We start from the raw sequence: 12,305 nt of genomic DNA, 5'->3' as shown, positions 1-12,305 counted from the left end.
TTGACAAACATCCTCTCGTGGTGGGGAGAGAACAACGAATAAAGAAGCAAAAAGATATAGAATTTACTGCCATTGGCCTGAGAGATGACCTGTGGTCACCACCAAGTTAGTGGAGTCAAGGATGACATAATTGGTGATTTACAGCTATTTTTTGAGAAGCAGTCTGTTAACTATGAGGGGCAGCTAGGTGGTACAGTGGATAGAGCACTGACTCAGGAGTCAGGAGGACCTGAGTTAGAATCTGGCTCTAGATGCCCAGTAGCTGTGGGACCCTGGCCAAGTCACTTAACTCTGTTTCCCTCGGTTTCTGTATCTATTAAATGAGCTGGAGAAGGAAATGGCAAACCGCTCCAGTACCAAGAAGAGCCTAAATGGTGTCACAGAGAGTCAGATCCGGCTAATCCACTAATCAGTAACATAACATGTCACTAAGAATGTCATTTCCATGTATCTGCTTTTGATAGTGTCTTACTTCCCAAGGAAGCAAGGCCTGTATCTCATGCTTAACATATCTACACATGCAGGACCAATGCTTTCTAAGGTGGCTTTGTTTATGGTGTCTTCCATGTGTGTCTTTCACTTTCCCTAGAAAAAATCATTGTGGGCAGTTACACAGGCTACCTCCGGATCTTCTCCCCACACCCAGTAAAGGTGGGAGATGGAGCCCAAGCAGAAGATCTACTCCTTGAAGTTCATTTGCGGGATCCAATCCTCCAAGTGGAAGTGGGAAAATTTGTCTCGTAAGTAGAGTTGACAGAAATGACTGTGATCAGTGTCTGAATTCTGGTGACTCAAGCTTTTGCTTCCCTCAAGACTGACTCTGTCTTTCCTAGAAAGTGTCACTACCCGAAAGGGATTTCCCTTTATGAATCCAGACGTTTTCCTTGGTGCAGGCCCTTGGCACGGCCCCACGGGTGTCATCAGCTCGACCTTAAGGACAGCTGAAGCCCAGCAGCCACGTGCAAGGGCTGTGTATGAAGCCCCCGACGCTCTTGGCAAATAGATGGAGTCAAAGAAATGAGTAGGTGCCACCAACCAGGGACCATCCCCTTTTAGCTTCTAAGTTTGGGATTTTAAAATCAGCTCCTTCCCCTCCTGAAGGAGGGAAGGATGTCGTGTCTATAGGTCTGCCCTTCAGGGCTGGGGCATCAGGACAGCAGCTCCTGGGCCCAACGTTTGGGTTTTGTGCCTCCCTGACCTGGGGCAGTTGTTTTGGAGAGTGGTCGTTTTCTTTGTAAATATGTGATTTAAAAAGTGCTCATTTCCTTAGATGTGATTTTTCTTTGCCCTCTGGGGCCCGTGGATTCCGTTAAGCGGGCATTCTAGGTGGATATTTGTCATGTATATGGATTGGGGGCGAGAAAAGCCATTAGGAAGGAGGGAAAATGAAACGCTGTCTCCTCTCTCCCAGAAGCACGGCGCAGAAATTGCACCAATCCCGGGGGTTATCTTTCCAGGTGACAAGGTGACGAATGGGTATTGTCTTCCCAGAGCTGCTTAGCTCAGAGGAATTGGTTGCATTTCAGACACTGTGATAAGCTGGACGGGAATTGAATAGACTGTTTCTTCTAATGGTCAAGTTGCTTCCCTCCCCCCAACCCCCCTGAAAAAAAATAATCTGGCTTGTCTAAAGCCCCGGTGCAATCTAATTACACTCTGTAAGAGAATAAAAATGAGAGAGTGAAAAGCAAAGCCCAGAGCTGTGGTGGAAACAAATGGAGTCGATTTGTTTTTCCTGGACAAAATGGAGATGGTGGGATTCTGGGAGCCTAGCGAGTGGGCTTCTCTTATTATTCGGTTTTGTTGGCGTTTGTGAAATGCCCCCCTTGTCCCCAGCACTGTCCTAGGGAGGCCAAGATGAACTCCAAACTGCTAAAAGGGCTCTGAGATATGCACAGATTGTCCGGATGCAAGGAGGGGTGTCCTAGGGCAGAGGAGAGGTCCAGACAGAGGGCTCTGGGAGGCCCTGAGGAGCAGGTGGCACCTTTAGCTACCAGGACATCAGGGCACCATTCACCGATGAGGTGGCACTGAGCTGAGCTGTAGAGGGTCCAGAGGATCTGGGGGGGCGGGGATGAGGAGGTCCTGGCCACTGGGTGAGAGGGAAGGGTCAGAGGGGACTCTGAGGCCTGAAGGCAGCAGCAGGGCCAGCAAGAGAAAGCAGGGTGGAGAGGAGGGGGTGGATCTGGGGTAGGGGCACAGGAGGGATTCTGCTTAGCACACGCTGAGCTTCGGCGGTCTGGCCAGGTGTTCCTGTGCACCATGGAGTCAGAGGTGGGAAGGGTGCTCGGGGAGAGATGGGGCTGGGTTGGGAGACGGGAAACTGGAGGCAGGGGACAGTCAAGTCCATGGGAACCACTGTGGGCTCTGGGCAGGGCAGAGAGATCGCAAGTGAAATAGGGAGTGAATGAATAGGGAAAATGGGGAGTAAAAAGGAATCTGCTGCTCTCTTGGAAACTTTAGGGAGAAGGGAAGCAAGATCTTGGATGATACTTTGGGGGAATAACAGGGCCCAGGAGGAGGGTGGTGTGTGTGTGCTTGTGTGTGTGTGTGCTTGTGTGTGTGTGTGTGTGTATGTGAATGTGTGGTATGTGTTATGTGTATGTATATGGTATATTGTGAATGTGTGTGCTGTACGTGTGTGTACGTGTGTGGTGTGTGTGTGGTGTGTGTGGGATGTGTGTATGTGAATGTGTGGTATGTGTTATGTGTATGTATATGGTATATTGTGAATGTGTGTGCTGTACGTGTGTGTACGTGTGTGGTATGTGTGTGGTGTGTGTGGGATGTGTGTATGTGAATGTGTGGTATGTGTTATGTGTATGTATATGGTATATTGTGAATGTGTGTGCTGTACGTGTGTGTACGTGTGTGGTATGTGTGTGTGTGTGGGGGATGTGTGTATGTGAATGTGTGGTATGTGTTATGTGTATGTATATGGTATATTGTGAATGTGTGTGCTGTACGTGTGTGTACGTGTGTGGTATGTGTGTGTGTGTGTGGGATGTGTGTATGTGAATGTGTGGTATGTGTTATGTGTATGTATATGGTATATTGTGAATGTGTGTGCTGTACGTGTGTGTACGTGTGTGGTATGTGTGTATGTGAATGTGTGGTATGTGTTATGTGTATGTATATGGTATATTGTGAATGTGTGTGCTGTACGTGTGTGTACGTGTGTGGTGTGTGTGGGATGTGTGTATGTGAATGTGTGGTATGTGTTATGTGTATGTATATGGTATATTGTGAATGTGTGTGCTGTACGTGTGTGTACGTGTGTGGTGTGTGTGTGGTGTGTGTGGGATGTGTGTATGTGAATGTGTGGTATGTGTTATGTGTATGTATATGGTATATTGTGAATGTGTGTGCTGTACGTGTGTGTACGTGTGTGGTGTGTGTGTGGTGTGTGTGGGATGTGTGTATGTGAATGTGTGGTATGTGTTATGTGTATGTATATGGTATATTGTGAATGTGTGTGCTGTACGTGTGTGTACGTGTGTGGTATGTGTGTGTGTGTGTGGGATGTGTGTATGTGAATGTGTGGTATGTGTTATGTGTGTGTATATGGTATATTGTGAATGTGTGTGCTGTACGTGTGTGTACGTGTGTGGTGTGTGTGGGATGTGTGTATGTGAATGTGTGGTATGTGTTATGTGTATGTATATGGTATATTGTGAATGTGTGTGCTGTACGTGTGTGGTGTGTGTGGTGTGTGTGTGGTGTGTGTGGGATGTGTGTATGTGAATGTGTGGTATGTGTTATGTGTATGTATATGGTATATTGTGAATGTGTGTGCTGTACGTGTGTGTACGTGTGTGGTGTGTGTGGGATGTGTGTATGTGAATGTGTGGTATGTGTTATGTGTATGTATATGGTATATTGTGAATGTGTGTGCTGTACGTGTGTGTACGTGTGTGGTATGTGTGTGGTGTGTGTGGGATGTGTGTATGTGAATGTGTGGTATGTGTTATGTGTATGTATATGGTATATTGTGAATGTGTGTGCTGTACGTGTGTGTACGTGTGTGGTGTGTGTGGGATGTGTGTATGTGAATGTGTGGTATGTGTTATGTGTATGTATATGGTATATTGTGAATGTGTGTGCTGTACGTGTGTGTACGTGTGTGGTGTGTGTGTGGTGTGTGTGGGATGTGTGTATGTGAATGTGTGGTATGTGTTATGTGTATGTATATGGTATATTGTGAATGTGTGTGCTGTACGTGTGTGTACGTGTGTGGTGTGTGTGGGATGTGTGTATGTGAATGTGTGGTATGTGTTATGTGTATGTATATGGTATATTGTGAATGTGTGTGCTGTACGTGTGTGTACGTGTGTGGTATGTGTGTGGTGTGTGTGGGATGTGTGTATGTGAATGTGTGGTATGTGTTATGTGTATGTATATGGTATATTGTGAATGTGTGTGCTGTACGTGTGTGTACGTGTGTGGTGTGTGTGGGATGTGTGTATGTGAATGTGTGGTATGTGTTATGTGTATGTATATGGTATATTGTGAATGTGTGTGCTGTACGTGTGTGTACGTGTGTGGTGTGTGTGTGGTGTGTGTGGGATGTGTGTATGTGAATGTGTGGTATGTGTTATGTGTATGTATATGGTATATTGTGAATGTGTGTGCTGTACGTGTGTGTACGTGTGTGGTGTGTGTGGTGTGTGTGTGGTGTGTGTGGGATGTGTGTATGTGAATGTGTGGTATGTGTTATGTGTATGTATATGGTATATTGTGAATGTGTGTGCTGTACGTGTGTGTACGTGTGTGGTATGTGTGTGTGTGTGTGTGGGATGTGTGTATGTGAATGTGTGGTATGTGTTATGTGTATGTATATGGTATATTGTGAATGTGTGTGCTGTACGTGTGTGTACGTGTGTGGTGTGTGTGGGATGTGTGTATGTGAATGTGTGGTATGTGTTATGTGTATGTATATGGTATATTGTGAATGTGTGTGCTGTACGTGTGTGTACGTGTGTGGTGTGTGTGTGGTGTGTGTGGGATGTGTGTATGTGAATGTGTGGTATGTGTTATGTGTATGTATATGGTATATTGTGAATGTGTGTGCTGTACGTGTGTGTACGTGTGTGGTGTGTGTGGGATGTGTGTATGTGAATGTGTGGTATGTGTTATGTGTATGTATATGGTATATTGTGAATGTGTGTGCTGTACGTGTGTGTACGTGTGTGGTGTGTGTGTGGTGTGTGTGGGATGTGTGTATGTGAATGTGTGGTATGTGTTATGTGTATGTATATGGTATATTGTGAATGTGTGTGCTGTACGTGTGTGTACGTGTGTGGTGTGTGTGGGATGTGTGTATGTGAATGTGTGGTATGTGTTATGTGTATGTATATGGTATATTGTGAATGTGTGTGCTGTACGTGTGTGTACGTGTGTGGTATGTGTGTGGTGTGTGTGGGATGTGTGTATGTGAATGTGTGGTATGTGTTATGTGTATGTATATGGTATATTGTGAATGTGTGTGCTGTACGTGTGTGTACGTGTGTGGTGTGTGTGGGATGTGTGTATGTGAATGTGTGGTATGTGTTATGTGTATGTATATGGTATATTGTGAATGTGTGTGCTGTACGTGTGTGTACGTGTGTGGTGTGTGTGTGGTGTGTGTGGGATGTGTGGTATGTGTTATGTGTATGTATATGGTATATTGTGAATGTGTGTGCTGTACGTGTGTGTACGTGTGTGGTGTGTGTGTGGTGTGTGTGGGATGTGTGTATGTGAATGTGTGGTATGTGTTATGTGTATGTATATGGTATATTGTGAATGTGTGTGCTGTACGTGTGTGTACGTGTGTGGTGTGTGTGGTGTGTGTGTGGTGTGTGTGGGATGTGTGTATGGGTATGGATGCCATGAGTAGGTTTATGGGGAGAAAGTTTACCTTGACATTTATTTTTCAGTTCAGACGCTTTGTTGGGTGAATAGTTTGGCTCATACGAGCTATTGTCTTACCCCCCATTAGAACGTGAGCCCCTGGGGAAGGGGCAGGGGCAATTCCTGCCTGTCTTTGTCCTCTCGGGGCTTACTGCAGCATCTGACAATTCTGTGTTTTGTATAAATGCTTGTTGACTGACTTACTGACTGTCTGAGGGCAGATTTCACTTTGAAGCCCTGGCCCCTCTGCTGCTCCTTTGTAAACTTCCCCCCTTCTCTTTGGCAGAGGGACGGAGCTTCTTCATCTGGCGGTGCTGCATTCTAGAAAGCTTTGTGTCTACTCTGTCTCAGGTAAGATGCCCGCGTCTCCACGTCTCTCCATTAGAGGCTGGCTGGCTGACGGCTCCTCATTCCATGCACTCAGGCTATTCTCAGAAAATGCCTTTGATGGGAGCTCTCGGCGGGAACATTGCCTTGCGAGTGCCTGTGCCCACTTTGTTCTCTGCCCACGGCTCCTCTCTCCTCCATTAGCCTCAAGGCCTGTTGTCTGCCTTTTCCCCGGCCCGTGACTCACAGGAGGACGATAATAACTGATGTTTACTGGGCCCCCAAATGGTTTTTGGTTTTTCCTTGTAGCGTCTCATCTGCTCTGAACTTTGAAGTAGAACCCCACTGTTGAGATGAGGAAATGGAGTCCCTGAGACACACTGAACTTTGCAGTCTTCATGGGCAAACATCACCCCCAGTTTCCTTTCATGCAGAATAGTGAAAACCCAACTGAGTCTGGGCAGCTTGGGGGTGCTGGTTGGCTTCTGAAAGGGGTGGTGGGCACAAGGGGAAGAGGCTTAGGAGCAGTTATCCTGGGCTGGCAGGATGGTCTGGTGGTAACAACAGTGTTACGTGCCATGCCAGTGCTGAAGATTCCCCTCACTTGCAGGGGCGGGGGGGGGGGGGGTCAGCCAGAGCCTGAGGCTGCTGCCGTAGGGAGCTCGAGGGAGGCAAAAGCAAGAGGAGCTTCTTGGCATCTGTAGAGTTTGAGAACTAGGGACCTTTGCTATGAGACATTTTAGGGATGGGTGAGAGACCTGCCTGTTCTGCCCAGACTCCCCGGGACATGACATTTTAGCTCTCAGTGCCCTGCACACGACTTTCTTTCTTTCTTTTTTTTTTTTAAGTGAGGCAATTGGGGTTAAGTGACTTGCCCAGGGTCACACAGCTAGTAAGTGTCAAGTATCTGAGGCCGGATTTGAACTCAGGTCCTCCTGACTCCAGGGCCGGTGCTCTATCCACTGTGCCACCTAGCTGCCCCAACTTTGTTTCTTTTTAAGTAGAATTTTCTTTTTTCCAGTGACATGGAAAGAGGATGGTTAGCCTTCACTGTAGAATGGTTGTGGATGCCTGGTTTTCTCCTCCCTGACGCAGTGGGCCATCCGATAGATGTTAGAGATGTGGCACAGGCCTGTTGTGAAATGTGGACAGCAGTTCAAAGTTCCCCCAACACATCATTGGAAGGACAGTGTCAATCCCACTCACACGTCTGCCGTGTTTCTGATTACGTGGACCTGGATGTGAATCCTGCCCCACATGCATCCTGGCCATGTGGCCCTGGACTACTCAGGCTTTCCTGGTCTGTTTCCTCCTCTGTAAAGTGGGGATAACGACAGCACTCACTTCACAGGGTTGCTGGGAGGATCAAATGAGATGGTGCCTGGAGAGTGCTTTGCTGGCCCCAGAGGCTCTGGGTTCAAGTCCTGCTGCTGGTACTTATAGCTTTGGCTAACTTCTGTGGGCCTCAGTTTCCTCAGTGATTTTTTTTTAGGGTTGACAGAGATTTGGGTGTGTCTAAAAGTAGCAAAAAGGACCAGTAGAGAGGGAGAGGCTGAAGTGTGTGTGTGTGTGTGTGTGTGTGTGAGAAAGGGGGGATAGGTGGGAGGGAGAGACAGGGAAGGAGATAAGGTGGGGAGGGGAGAGAAAGGGAGAGACAGAAAAAAGGGAAGGAGAGAGGGAGAGGAGGAGGGACAGACACAGAGAGAAGAGAGGGAGAGAGGGAAAAGAGACAGGAGAAGGGAGGGAGAGACAGAAACAGGAGAGAGGGGAAAAGAGAGGGAGAGAGACAAAGGGAGAGAGACAGGGGAGAGAGAAAGGGAAGGAGAGAAGAGAGGGAGAGGAAAGAAGGGAGAGAGGATACAAAGTAGGAGAAACAGATGCAGAGAAAGAAACAAGAGAGATGGAGGGAGTGAGAGAGAGAGAAGGAAGAGAGGGAGGGGAAAAGTGAGAGAGAAAAGAGAAGGGAGGGAGAGATAGAGATACAGAGAGAGACAAAAGGGAGAGAGGGAAAGGGAGGAACAAAGAGACAGAGGGAGAGACAGGGAGAGACACATGGAGAGGCAAAGAGAGACAGAGGAAAAGAGAAAGGGAGGGAGAGGAGAAAGGGAGACAGAGAGAGAGAGAGAGAGAGAGAGAGAGAGAGAGAGAGAGAGAGGCAGAGGCAGAGACAAAAAGGAGAGGAGGGACAGAGAAGAGAGGGGGAGATAGAAACAGGCAGAGAAAGACAGACAGACACAGACACAGAGAAGAGAGGGAGGGAAAGAAGGAGAAAGGAAGAGAGACACAGAGAGGCAGAGACAAAGGGAGAGGGGGAAGGAGGGACAGAGAGACAGGGAGAGAGAGAGAGACGACAGACAGACACCCCCCCCTCCCCTAGACAGAGGAGGAGGGAGACACAGAGGGGGATGGGAAGTGGGGAGGGAGGAGGAGGGAGGCCACATGGGGAGGAGTTGACCTGGGCAAGGAGAATGAGACGGAGAAGGGAAAAGGCATGGATGGGGCACCCGCTATGTGAGGCGGGCACTTTTATGATGCCCACTTTACAGATGAAGAAACTGAGTCGAACAGAGGCGAAGGGATTGGCTCAGGATAACACAACTAGGAAGTATCTGGACTGGATTTGAAATCCGGTCTTCTTGACTCCAGACCCTGTGCTCTAACCACTGCTTCTCCCAGACTCAGAGTACTGTCAGTAAAAAGGTGCCACACCTTGGGCAAGCCTCACTTTAGCTCGGTCTCTGAGCCCCAGGGTTGCCCTGATCCCATGCCCTGGGATGAGGAGCATCTGCGTGGCTGGAGGGCTTCCTCATACCAGGACGGGGGCTCAGGCCCCATCTCAGGCACACTTTTCAATGTCATCCCTTCCACAAGTACTTTATGAAGCACCTACTGTGTGGGTGCGAAGGACTTTGCGAGGAAGTCTCAAGCAAATTTATTAGGCCCCTGCCTTGTGCGGGCACCTTCTGCTGCCCTCAGGCTATGGTCCCTGCCCCGGCAGTATGGATTCTCATGGGGGGCGCTGATGGAGCCCTTTGGGAGGGCCCAGGAAGGCCTTGCCTTGGCATCCTTGGAGCTGGTCCTGAAAGAAGGAGGGGAGGAAGGAGGCTGGAGAAAGAGACAGGGGAGGCCAGATTGTGGGGTGTGCGAGGGAGGTGATCTCCTGAGACACCAGAAAGGGCTGTCAAAAGGGAACAGAGGTGGGGCAGCTGGGTGGCTCAGTGGATAGAGCACTGGCCCTGGATTCAGGAGGACCCAAGTTCAAATCCGGCCTCAGACACTTAACACTTACTAGCTGTGTGACTCTGGGCAAGTCACTTAACCCCAATTGCCTCACTTAAAAAATAAAAGGGAACAGAGGCAATAGGGAGCCGCTGGAGTTATTGGGGGGCCTCCCATGGTCAGATCTGGGTGTGAGATGAGTGAACTGGAGAGGCCAGAGGCCAGAGTGGGGGATGGCTTTTGTGGTCCTGCCCTTCTGGCTGTTCTTGTCTGAGTGCCCTCGTCAAGCCTTTGCCCATGTGGCACCCCACATTGTGGACAGCACCTGGAGCTCAGTTATTGCCCTTATACGGAGGGTCTAAGGATCCTGAGGTAGCCTGAGCCTCTCTGAGCTCCTGACTCCCGGCACCAGCTCCTTCTAGGATGTCTCTAGCCAGCCATGACCCAAGCAGAACTCGGTATTTGTCCCCTCAGCCTCTCTCCTCTTCCAGACTCCCTCATTCCTCCCAGGGCTCACAGCCTGGGGGGGGGGGGCCCTTGCACTCACCCCAGAGAGTCTGTTGACAGTTGTCAATTCTACCTTTGTATTAGCCCCTGTATTTGCCCCCTTCTCCCCTCTGATGCTGCCACCCCTGGGAAAGGCCCTCCTCACCCCAGTCCCGGATGCCCCCCAAACCTGCCTCAGGCCTCTCCCCTTCCCCAAATCAGCTTCCTCAGTGACTCCCTGGGGCCTCCAGGATCCAGTATAAAAATCCCTGTTTGGCTTGAAGCCCTCGGGGGTCTGGGCCTCCTCCCCTCCGGGCTCCTCCCTCATCACTCTCCAGCCACCTGGGCTTTGTCCCATGGCTGGACGCTCAGCCTCTGCCCCTGGGCCTCGTCTTCTCCAGGAGCCCCTGATCCCACTGAGCACCAGCCTCTTCCTCTGAGACCAGCTCCCCTTTCCAGCACGTTGGTCTGGGCCAAATCATTGATTTCAGGGGAGGCGGGGCCCCATTCCCTTTCTCACTATCCCCGTGTTTGGTGCTGCTCTGTGACTGATCCACCTGCCAGGGTCTCTGCAGGCAGTGCTGTGTAGTGGGTAGAGCTGCGGATTGTTTCAGGATGACAAACACCGCCTCAGCTGTGGGCCTGCAGCAAGACCTTGGGCCAGTCATGTTACACGGGAGGCCTTTGTTTCCTTATCTATAGAATGAGAGGCTTGTCCCCCAAGACCAGGCCCCCCCCCCCCAGATTTGATCCTGTGATTCTCCAGTGTCTGGGGCTTTCCTCCTGATGCTTTCCTGCATTTATGTTGTGAGCATGTGTATGTGGGCACCCAGACTTTGTTCATACGGAGCACATGTGTATGCACATGTGTGTCTACACGTGGAGCTGTCTTCATACATATACGTGTGTATATATTGGCGCACACACACAGACACATTGCAGACAAAAGTACAAACTGGTCCTTTTTTTTGTTCCCCACTGTTTGCTGAAATGATTTATTAAGGAAAGCACCCATGGCTGCAGACCCACACAGCATCCTGGGGTGGGGGGCAGCACCGGACCCGGACCCTTTGGGCCTGCGGTGTCCCCGCCTCCACCCCATGGCATCCACATCTGTGGTCCTGGCCCTCAAGAACTGATGTACAAAAGGACCATGGCCACCCACGGGATCCTCAAGTGTTTTTCTGCAAAATCTCTTTTGTCTTCCTGTCTCCATCTGCAGGCCCCCGCCCTCCCCACCTCCGGCCCCCTGCCCCAAGTGGGGACTGTTCCCGTTTTGTTTCTGTTCTCAGTGTCCGGCTGCACCTGCGGCATGGTGGGCACTTGATTGTTAATTGGGCTCAGCCAGACACGGCTGGGGTAAGGACGGCGCTACTCCAATATTGAGCACAATAATGGCCGGCATTTAGAGCCCGCTTTGAGAGCGGCGGAGCCTTTCTTTCTGGGAGAAGCATGGAGTTATTAAAAGCCCCACACAGCTTGCTCAGGATCCGTCCCCCCTCCCGTCCTATTCAATTCTGGGAACCGCTCCTTGTCCATTTGTCACATCTGCCCCCCATGGAGAGGCTGGGAATGAGCTCCCCAGGGTGCCTATTCATGGCTGGCCTCTCCTCTAGTGTGTGTGGGCTCCTTCGCATCTCATTTGGGGCCAGGCCTGGCCTTGATGAGGGTGACACACGCAGGCACACATGGCGGGCCTTGGTCACCCGCAGACTGCGGCCTCTGGCCCAGTAGGCCTAGGGAGCCCGTACGTGTCTTTGGTTCTTAGCAGTGAGTTACAGCTAGGTGCCTTCCTGGTGCCTGATGCCGTTCATGGGCTCCTCAGTGAGCTCACACACACACACACACACACACACACACACACACGTTATCTGCCCATCAGCCCCCTAGCCGCATTGTGCTGCCTTTGATTAAGTGTCATTGGCCTTGGCCAGTGAGCCAAGCGCCCCCTCTAGCGGCTGGTGCCCAGATGCTGGGCTTCCCAGTTTAGTTTCAGGAGACAGAGGAGGTGGCTGGGGTCCAGATAGCGCCCCTTTGTCTGGAGCTGTGGCCGGGGAGAAGGCCCCTGGCAGAGCTCTGGAGGCCTGTTAGGGGCATCCTTTGCCACAGCCCCTTCCTGCCCAGCTTGCTGAGGCCTCCCCAAAGTGTCTGGCACTGGATCGTGGGAGCTATAGCCTCTGAGTGACCAGCAGCAGCTTATCATCAGTATAGTTAACAATCATACCCGACCCGCTAGTTTGCCGGATGCTTTAACGTCCAGGCTCATCAGCCCTTGCCGGAGTTCCGGGGTGCGTGGGGCCGTATCGTCCCCACTGGCCTCTCTCATATCCTGGCCTTGCTCTGTCCTCCCACGACCACTGCCCTGATCCAGCCTGTGCTGT

The 12,305-nt window shown here is 50.4% G+C and overlaps 1 protein-coding gene across 2 annotated transcripts in view; it reads left to right on the top strand.

Moving 5' to 3' along the window:
• Window positions 1-12,305, top strand: part of BBS9 (Bardet-Biedl syndrome 9) — a 349,441-nt gene that overhangs the window by 24,646 nt on the left and 312,490 nt on the right. For both annotated transcript variants that reach the window (XM_043979234.1, XM_043979233.1), the window contains exons 3-4: window positions 590-740; window positions 6,179-6,243. In XM_043979234.1, coding sequence (XP_043835169.1) covers window positions 590-740; window positions 6,179-6,243 — 216 coding nt within the window. The remainder of the gene's footprint in view (window positions 1-589; window positions 741-6,178; window positions 6,244-12,305) is intronic.

This window comes from Dromiciops gliroides, chromosome 1 (assembly GCF_019393635.1).
Source record: "Dromiciops gliroides isolate mDroGli1 chromosome 1, mDroGli1.pri, whole genome shotgun sequence".
In the NCBI taxonomy this organism is placed as follows: domain Eukaryota; kingdom Metazoa; phylum Chordata; class Mammalia; order Microbiotheria; family Microbiotheriidae; genus Dromiciops; species Dromiciops gliroides.
The sequence above is the reverse complement of the archived record's forward strand: the minus strand, read 5'-3'. Positions and strand labels throughout refer to the sequence as shown.